A 9339-nucleotide genomic window follows, 5' to 3' on the forward strand; every position below is an offset into this window, starting at 1 on the left:
GGGGGAGGGGGGAGGCAGGGAGGGAGCAGAGAAAAATGTAGAACTCAGTAAATATCAATTAAAAATGTATTTTTAAAAAGACTCTGCTTTTGGAACCAAACTGTAGTTGGTTTTTGATCAGTATTTGTATTACCAGTAGTAATTTAAGCCAAATTAAAGTCCAGGTTTAAGGAGCAAAACACCACTGGGTGACTCTCAAGACCCCCAGAAGTGAGGTGGGGGGGAGGAGAAATCACATGGCAGGGCTGGCCACTGGAGCTTAAATACCCTGTAGGCATGGTCTTGAGCAGCTTGTTTGGCAGGCTTTCTGAGAAGCGGGGAAGTAGAATGAGGAGGGGTGAGTGAGGTCAAGGGGAACTTCCAACATGAAGACTTATTGTTACTTATGAATACTGGCCTTATCTTGGCTTGTTTCTAACCAGCTTTTCTAACTTATCCTATTTCTCTTTAACTATGTTTTGCCTCTGAGCTTTTTACCTTTCTTTATTCTATGTATTTTTCTTTTCTTCTTATTCTGTGGCTCACCGTGTGGCTGGGTGGCTGGGTGTGTGGCCCCTAGCATCCTCCTCACCACCTTTTCTCACTACTTGCTCCTCCCATTCTGCTCTCAAGTCTAGATGTTTTCCTCCTATTTATTCTCTCTGACTGGAAGCCCTGGCTATTTTTCCTGCCTTGCTGTTGGCCATTCAGCTTTTTATTAGACCAATCAGGTGTTGTAGGCAGGCAAAGTAACACAGCTTCACAGAGTTAAACAAATGCAATATAAAAGAATACAACACATCTTCACATCATTAAACAAATGTTCCACAGCATAAATGAATGGAATACATCTTAATATTCCACAACACCAAACATCAGTAGCTTGTAACTGGAGATTTTGCTCCCACCTCCAGTTCCTGAATAACCACTCTGAGGCTTAATATTAATTACAAATGGTTTGACCTATTAGCTCAGGCTTATTATTAACTAGCTCTCACAACTTAAATTAACCAATTTCTGTTATTCTATATTTTACCATGAGGCTTATGGCTTATTATCTCACATCTTGCTTCTCCAGCAGCTGCTGGTGTCTCCCTGACTCTACCCTTTTTTTTTTCTTTTTTTTCTTTTTTTGGTTTTTCGAGACAGGGTTTCTCTGTGGCTTTGGAGCCTGTCCTGGAACTAGCTCTGTAGACCAGGCTGGTCTCGAACTCACAGAGATCTGCCTGCCTCTGCCTCCCGAGTGCTGGGATTAAAGGCGTGCGCCACCATCGCCCGGCCTGACTCTACCCTTTTTCTCCCTGTATCTCTGTTTGGATTTCCTAACTGGCTCTATTCTACCTAGCTATTGGCCAGATCAGCTTCTTTATTAGCTAATGGTAATAAAAAAAAAAACATATTCACAGCATACAGAGGGGCATCCCACATCAGTAGCTCATCCCAGAATTTGGGAGGCTGAGGTAGAAAGATCACAAGTTCTAACCCAGCCTGGCCTACATAGACCCTTCCTCAAGAAAATGGATAAGGCTGGGAAGATGGCTCAGTTAGTTGTTAAGAACACTGGCTCCTCTTTCAGAAACTTGTGGTTTGATTCCCCTCAACCACATGGCAGCTAACAACCATCTATAACTCCAATTTCAGGGACTCTGACACCCTCTTCTGACCCTGCACGTACTGCATGCAAGCAAAACACCAATACTCATAAAATAAAATTGAACAAATATATGTAAAGGTAAGTTAAATTAAACATTAATAAAATACACATTAAGTTCATTGTCTCTCCTCATTTGGTTCTCAGTGAATGAAAATGAAGACAGGACCACTCATGGGTATGGTTGAGAAGGGTTTTATTGTAGACAATGGATGTTCTGGAGGAAGCTCCACCTCGATCCTCCTCCTCCCCCATCTCTCTCTCCCCAAACCCTGCCTCATCTCAGAAGCCCACCAAACAAAGCTCCTCCACAGATGCTCGAGCCCACTCCCACAGGGTATTTAAATTGCCCCTCAGAAAACAGACACATGGTTTTTCAGTATCTCTTCCCTGTTTCCTCTCTTGGGGTGGGGATGGGGGGGGGGCTGGAAATCATCCACGAGCGTTTTATCCATTAAACCTGAGCCTTTTATAATTCGGTTTGATTTGGTCTGATTTGAATTGCTGCATCAGTGGAGAGGCTTATGGAAAGCAGAATCTTTTCAGATAAGATAGGGAAAACAGACTGAACATGGCCAGCAAAATAGATCTGACCATGAGGGGAGAGAGAGGGGAAGAGAGCAAGAGAGGAAGAGAAGAGAGGAGAGAGGGGACCAAGAGGACAAGTAGCCCAAATGCCGAGTTCTATGGGAATCAGAAGCTGGGGGAAGGGAAGGGAAACTCGGGGGCTGGAGAGAGTACGGGTAGGAGGTGGGATATGCCAGCCAGAATGACTCTGAAACTGGTGCTTGCTAGGAGGGACTCTGAGGCTAGAGGCTAGCACACACCCTGCCATGCTAATAACCACTACAGGCATAGGTTAATGGGAGAACCATATGTCCCTTTGCCAAAGATTAGGGGAATGACTCCTTTTAGCAAGTAGGAACTGTTTTGTTTTTCGAGACAGGGTTTTTCTGTGTAACAGTCCTGGCTGTCCTGGAACTCGCTTTGTAGAACTCACAGAGATCCTCCTGCCTCTGCCTACAGAGTGCTAGGATTAAAGGCGTTCGCCACCACCATCCGACCAGGAGCTATCATTTTTAAGTCCCCGAGGGAATGCTGGCTTTTGTCTACACGGACAGACTTTAGGAGAAGCAACTTCTTGGAATCTGACACTCATCCTCTTAGCGTGCAAGAAAATAAGGTGAAACCTTCAGGACCTTTTACCTCTTACAGTGAGTGAAAGAACAAAGGAGAGCAAGCGGGCGCGTGTATCCCAACCCGTCCTTTTCATTGTCACTCAGTGGAAGCGACACGCGAGCTTGAAGAGGCACTACAGAAAGCCGCCTTGCTCCAAGACCTGGAAGCAGAGATCTGCAGGCGGCTTGGTAACCGGGGACGTCCAAGCGTCGCGCTCGTGACGTCATAGGCGGGCGCCATACTTGAGTGCGGGAAGCTGCGAATGCAGCTGAGCTCTCTGACAGCCATGGATCAAACGCCGAAAGCGCGGGAACTTAGTTGCTGGGCTGCAGAAGAGATGGAGGTGCCCCAAGCAGCCCGCCCTGGGGAGTCGACGCTGCGCAGGTGAGGCCGCTCCTGGAGTAAGGACGCCCCATCCTAGAATTAGCCTCCAGGAGTGAGATCCCCTACCCTCCTAGAGGATGAGACACACACGCATACACCCGTAACTGAGGGCTCCCCACCCAGAGTGGTCTCTCCAAAAATAATAATAATAATAATCTTAGAGTTGAATGAGGACCCCAAGTAATTCCTGTCACGCCGCACAAAACAAAAATTCCTGACACCTGTGATAATAGTTCAAGCGTTAGTGGAGCCCCTCCTACCCCCAGTGTGGAAATAGGATCTGCAGAGTAAGGCGAACCCTGTAGCACCTCGCCTTTACCGCTCTCCCCATAAGCAAAGATGACACTACATGGTTAGCAATAGCCGTCCTATTGGGGACCGAATCTGTAGGAAGAATGACCCTGTTATGAAAGGTCATTTCCCCTCACATTCACCTCTGGAAGTGACTACGGCTAACCCTCTCCGAGAAGGAGGAGAACCCCATTGTGGAATGAGAATAGCCTCACACTTAGTGAGACGCCCCCCCTTTCAGTGACACCCACTCAACCCCAGGAGCACCTGCCTCTTTTTCCCAGGACCGTTCCGCCTAACTGTGGGAATGGCGGAGGGTCTTCCTCCTGGGTGATGCCCTGAGATACCTTCTGCTGTGTCTCCTCAGGCTGTGTCTGGGTCAGGGGTCTGACATCTGGGCCTACGTCGTGCAGCATGTACATAATCAGAGGTAAGCCAAGCTGCTGCAAGAGAGGGAGTTGCGAATGGGGGGAAGGCCTGGGCAAGGCCTTCAGCAACTCCTCTCCCTCTGTCTTTCCCATGCAGGAGTATCAAGATGATCCGGGGAAACCTCCTCTGGTAACTGCTTCTTCAAGTCATCCTAACTATCGTCCCCAATCCTGTCTAACCATGCCCGCGTCCACAGCCTCTGCTTCTTGCCTTCTACTCTGAAAGCCCCAGCCATCTCCTCTAACTCCAGTCTCATTTCTTTAGGTATGGCCATCAGGACAATCCAAAGGTGAGAGACCTCTACTGTAAGAGTTTCTTCCAACCAAAAAAGAGCTTACAAGTATTTCGCTCTAGGCACTGGATGTGCTGGATACGTCAGGGGCACTATGTCACAGAACAGCTAGGCCTTTGTGCTCCCAGGGGCTGTAGTCCAGGGGAAACCAGGCACCAGCTGGGTAGTGTAGGGAACTACGATCAGTGTGGCCAAACACTACTGGTAGCTGCGAGCTGCAACTGCTAGTTAGGACGGCAGCTGCTTAAGGGGCAGATGCTGAATTTAACGAAAAACAACAATGAGGAAAAGACAGGTTTGGAAGCTGCTAAGGGGCACAGGGAAGCAGTCAAGACTAGGAGGAGGCTCAACAGTTAAGGATACTTGCGACTCTTGAAGAGGACCCCAGTTCAGATCCCAGCATCCAGAGCAGATGGCTAACAACCATGATTTCAGTTCTAGGGGCTCTGACATCTGGCTTCCACTGGTGCCTGTATGCATGTGATGTGTGCCACACTCACATTAAAGACTTAAGACAGAGCTGGGCGTGGTGGTACTTGCCTTTTATTCCAGCATTTAGAAGCTTAAGCAAGAGGACTGTGAGTTTAAGAGCAGTCTGAGCTAGTTATACAACAAAACCCTGTCTCAATAAAAATAAAAAATAAGAAAAAGCCTCTGACAGGTGTGGAAGTCACCACACAGAAAACCAAAAAGATGGAGAGGTCATCCCAGGAGAGGGAGAGTCAGAGAGACTCTTGGTGCTTCTGTGTCATTCACCTCCCAGGAGAGGAGCCTGGTGCTACCCGGAAGGTAGTCCAGCCAGGATCCGCCCCCATGAATCCTAGCATCTAACCTTTTGACCCTCTACCTGACCCACCAGGTCCGTCAGAAGCTGGAGCTGGAAGCCACTGTGGCCCGCCTGCGTGCCGAGATCCAAGGACTAGATCAGAACCTGGAGCTGATGGATCGAGAGACGGAGGCTCAGGGTGACTCGTGGGGCCAGCCAAGTGGACCATAAACCCTGGGTGAGGGAGGTACTGACAGCCGCCTCTGCTCGTCCCACAGACATGGCCATGGCGCAGGAGCTGCAAAGCATGAAAGAGACCCAGCATCGAGCTCTTCTCCTCAAGGCCCAAGCCAGAGCTGTGCAAAGACAGCAGCGTGGGCTGCAGGACCCCATGCAGAAGCTGCAGAATCAGACCAGGCATCTGCAGGACATGCAAAGGTGGGGCTTAGCCTCCCCAGGGAGGTTAGACATTACCCTCAGAGACCCCAGCACTCTGCCTGCTCCCTTCCTGATTCTGGAATTCTGACCTTGCAACTGTAACATAAGGGTCACCAGGTAGGACTTCTACCTTGGGTACCTGATCTGGTGCCAATTAGACATTTAGAACACTGGCTTTGAGGAAACAACCAAATACACAGACTAGGTCCCCACCCTTTAGACCGGATGCCTGCTACATAGAAGGCAGATGGTCACCTAGGAAATAGCTCACAGTTTCAGGAAGAGATAAATTCTGTGAAGGATCCTATGACAAGGGGGAAGGAGTCCCCATAGCTAGCTTATAGGCCAGAGCTCAGCTTGGGAAATGGACATCCAGAAGATAGTGCAGCCCAAGCCTTGCTGGCCAGAGGGACGTGTGAGGAGGTGGAGTGGGAGTGGGAAAAGCCATGGAGGCTCTGCAGTTTCTGAAACAGCAGGCGTCCTGGCCTGGCTAATTAGAACCACATGATCTCGGGCCAAGTATTCTCTGTGCCTCTGTTTCTAAGATCTATGGAATGGCGTTAATTTTCAACCTCTCTAGTTAGTATAAGAATTAGGGGGGGCTGGAGAGATGGCTCAGTGGTTAAGAGCACTTAAGTGCTCTTCCAGAGGTCCTGAGTTCAATTCCCAGCCTCCATCAGTAATGGGATCAGATTCCTCCTTCTAGTGTGCATGAATACAGCACACATATACATAAAATACACTAATAAATGTTTAAAAAAAGAGGTTAGTCAGAATCATGGAGAGTGCTCAGATGTCTGCCAGCTGCTCTGAGTGTGATAGGGAAGAGTCATATTGGGGAGGGTTTGGAATAGTGCCATGATACTCCCTAGGTCTCATGAGGGTGGTGTTTTGTTTAAGAGTAAATGTTTTTGTCTTTATTTCTTTTACATATGTAGGTTTTTTGCCAGCATGTATATCTGTGCACCATATGTATGCCTAGTGTCCTCAGAAGCCAGAAAAGGGCTTTGACTCCCCTGAAACTAAAAGCTACCACGTGGGTGCTGGGAATCGAACCCAGCTCCTCTGGAAGAGTAGCCAGTGCCCTTAACCTCTGCCCTGTCTCTCCCTCCCGTGTAGCTGTGGTGCTCGGCATTAAACCTCAGACCTCACATGTACTAAACAAGCGCTTTACTACTGAGCTACACCCCTTGCCCTTTGTTTGTTTGTTTACTTTGTTTTAGACAGGGTCTATGTAGAGCAGGCTGGCCCCAACATGACAATGAACCATTCGCCTCTGTCTCCCAAGTGCTGGGATTAAAGATGTGCATCACCGTGCCCAACCCTTGCCCTTTTGCTTGTTTGTTTGAAGATACATTTATTGTTTTTACTTATGTATGTGCGTATGTGAGTTTATGTGCCCCACACGCATGCTAGTGCCCATGGAGGCTGGAAGGCATCAGATCCTCTGGACCGGGATTTACAGGCAGTTGTGAGCCACTAAATATGAGTTCTGGGAACCAGACCCAGGTCATGTACAGGAGCAATATATGATCTTAACCAGAAGCCATTTTTACGGCTCCAACTTGCCTTTTTTTACTTTCTATAAAATTTGAGATGAAGTCTTACTAAGTTACCTAGAGTGGCCTAAACTGACTTTGTAAGCATAGCAGCTGTGCCAGCTTTCCATGGCACTGGGAGGATAGGCCTGTGCCAGACCCAGCCAAGTCAAGTTTTCCTTGTTATTGTTTTGAGACAGTAGTTTAGGCTGGCTGGCCTGGAACTTCCTATGTAGCCCAGGTGCTAGAGAGAAGACGCAGAGGTTAAGAGCACTGGTTGCTCTTTCAGAGGATCTGGGTTCAGTCCCCATCACCTGCTAGCAGCTCACTGTGTAGCCTAGGCTGACTTCAGACTTTCAGTGATCTCCCTGTCTCAACCTCCTGAGTGCTAAAATCCAGTTCTTAACCTGTGGGTTGCTACTCCCATATGTCGGAAGACCTTTTCACAGTGAGGCAATTGGAAAGCAAAGATATTTACAGTGATTCATAACAGCAAAATTACAGCTATGAAGTAGCAATGAAAATAACCGTATGGTTGGGGGTCATCACAGCATGAGGAGCTGTATTAGAGGGTCACAGTGTTCGGAAGGTTGAAAATCACTGGCTAGACTCTCAGGCACTGGCCTGACTTTCCCCAGATTTTAGCAGGGTTGCTGACCGCTAAGGTCAGACCAGAGGAGACAGGAATAGGTAGACCAATGAGGAGGCTAGTATAGGAGATGACAGTGGCCCTAATCTGAGAGCCAGCCTATGAGAGCCAGGCAGGGGGAGGAGGGGCACAGACACCTGCTGTCCCTAGGACCCCATCCCAACTACACGCTTCCTTCCAGGAAAGCCAAAGTGGACGTGACCTTTGGACCTCTGGCGTCAACAGCCCCAGCCCTAGAGCCCAAGGTGTTGGTGAGAGTCCGGGGCTGGGTGGGAGCTATGAGGCGTCAGGGATCAAGCCGAGGCCTGGAGCCCACTCATGCCCCATCCTCTTCCCTCTAGCGTGATGTCCGGACGGCCTGCTCACTCCGGACTCAGTTCCTGCAGAACCTTCTCATTCCCAAGGCCAGGGGAGGCAGCATCCCGTGAGTGTTGCCAGGCTCCAGCACCCAGGGAAGGCCGTGGGCATGAGGGCCAGGAGATTGCTGGTTTGTAAATTACTCAAGACTGGATTTCTGGAGTATGTCCCGAGGGCAGGATGAAGAAGATGCAGATCCACCATAGACAGCGACATCCCAATCCATTTAGCCAATGACATTCAGGGTGACTAGCCCTATGGGCATGTTTTTCTCTGGATCAGGGCTGTTCGGAGTAGGGAGGCCTGAGGCTCTAGGACTCAGAGGAGGCCCTTATGTAACTGGGGCTCTGGTGAGGAAATGGGCATGTAAGGAATGGATTTCCTCGTCTGTACAATGGGGACAACCATAGCTCCTACTTACAGGTAGTGGTGATAATTGGAGGGTAACCAATGTGTCCTACAACATCCCTTGTCCCCTTACCCAAATCCACAGAAGCCCCCGTGATGACCACTTCAGAAGTTCCCATCAACAGTGGCTGACCTCAGTTGAGGTGAGAGGGCGGGGCTCTTGGGAAAGGGTACTTCCTCCTGCTCCCCCATGAAACTTCCAACCCCTAATGTCCAGCCATGAGTTGTTTCCCCACAGACCTGGCTCACATCCCTGTACCACCATCCTGCCCTGATTTCCCACTTGTCCCTACCAGACACTGCTGAGAAACCACCCTGCAGGCCACATCTTGGCCGCCTTGAAGTACCTGGCTGCAGAGCGGGAGACGGAGATTCGGTCCCTGTGTAGGGATGGACTCAAGGAAGAAGAGCTGTCCAGGTGTGCAGTGAGCTCCTATAGCCAGGCGCAGGCAGCATCCTGCAAACAGGCTGGAACTGAATGCCAGCCAACAGCAGGGGAGGGGAAGGCCGATATTGATGACCCACACCCATCACGACAAAAATAAAGGGTGCTCCCTCAGCTGTTCTGTCCCCATTCCAGAGCCCAGGCACCGGACCCATCGAACTCCAGCCAGGCCATGCCACCCTCTGCTCATCTCATCCAGGTAACCCTGGGGCACTCTCCTAAGTCCCACTGAACCATTCTGCCCATGGACCAAGCCCACACAGACCTTGTTCTTCCAGGAGGGCTGGCAGGCTGTAGGTGCCCTCCTTACCCAGAGGGGTGTGCTCCTGAGTGAGCGGCAGGACCTGACTGGCCGCCTCCAGAGCCTAGTGGAGGAGGTGGAGAGACACACCCTGGGACCCAGTGAGAGGTAAGGAGGCTCCTTCAGCAGAGGCCCTCTCCCAAGAGGCTGGGGATCCTGGATGTCAGCTACCCTGGGGCCCCCTCACTTCCTTCCCTGGTGCTTGTTTCCCGTGGGGTTCTTCATGTCCCCG

The 9339-nt window shown here is 49.9% G+C and overlaps 2 protein-coding genes across 2 annotated transcripts in view; one reads left to right on the plus strand and one right to left on the minus strand.

Annotated features, from left to right (window-relative positions):
• The window catches only part of LOC113457658 (zinc finger protein 420-like), a 1205902-nt gene that overhangs the window by 684926 nt on the left and 511637 nt on the right, over positions 1–9339 (minus strand). The window lies entirely within an intron of this gene.
• Positions 3063–9339, plus strand: part of Haus5 (HAUS augmin like complex subunit 5) — a 10724-nt gene continuing 4447 nt past the window's right edge. Inside the window, exons 1-12 of the mRNA XM_005361222.3 lie at positions 3063–3193; positions 3852–3914; positions 4010–4042; positions 4178–4202; positions 5065–5170; positions 5250–5409; positions 7778–7847; positions 7938–8020; positions 8447–8504; positions 8658–8779; positions 8942–9005; positions 9085–9215. Of these exons, the coding sequence (XP_005361279.1) occupies positions 3072–3193; positions 3852–3914; positions 4010–4042; positions 4178–4202; positions 5065–5170; positions 5250–5409; positions 7778–7847; positions 7938–8020; positions 8447–8504; positions 8658–8779; positions 8942–9005; positions 9085–9215 (1037 nt within the window). The 5' untranslated portion in view covers positions 3063–3071. The remainder of the gene's footprint in view (positions 3194–3851; positions 3915–4009; positions 4043–4177; positions 4203–5064; positions 5171–5249; positions 5410–7777; positions 7848–7937; positions 8021–8446; positions 8505–8657; positions 8780–8941; positions 9006–9084; positions 9216–9339) is intronic.

The sequence above is a fragment of the Microtus ochrogaster genome, linkage group LG4 (genome assembly GCF_000317375.1).
Source record: "Microtus ochrogaster isolate Prairie Vole_2 linkage group LG4, MicOch1.0, whole genome shotgun sequence".
In the NCBI taxonomy this organism is placed as follows: Eukaryota; Metazoa; Chordata; class Mammalia; order Rodentia; family Cricetidae; genus Microtus; species Microtus ochrogaster.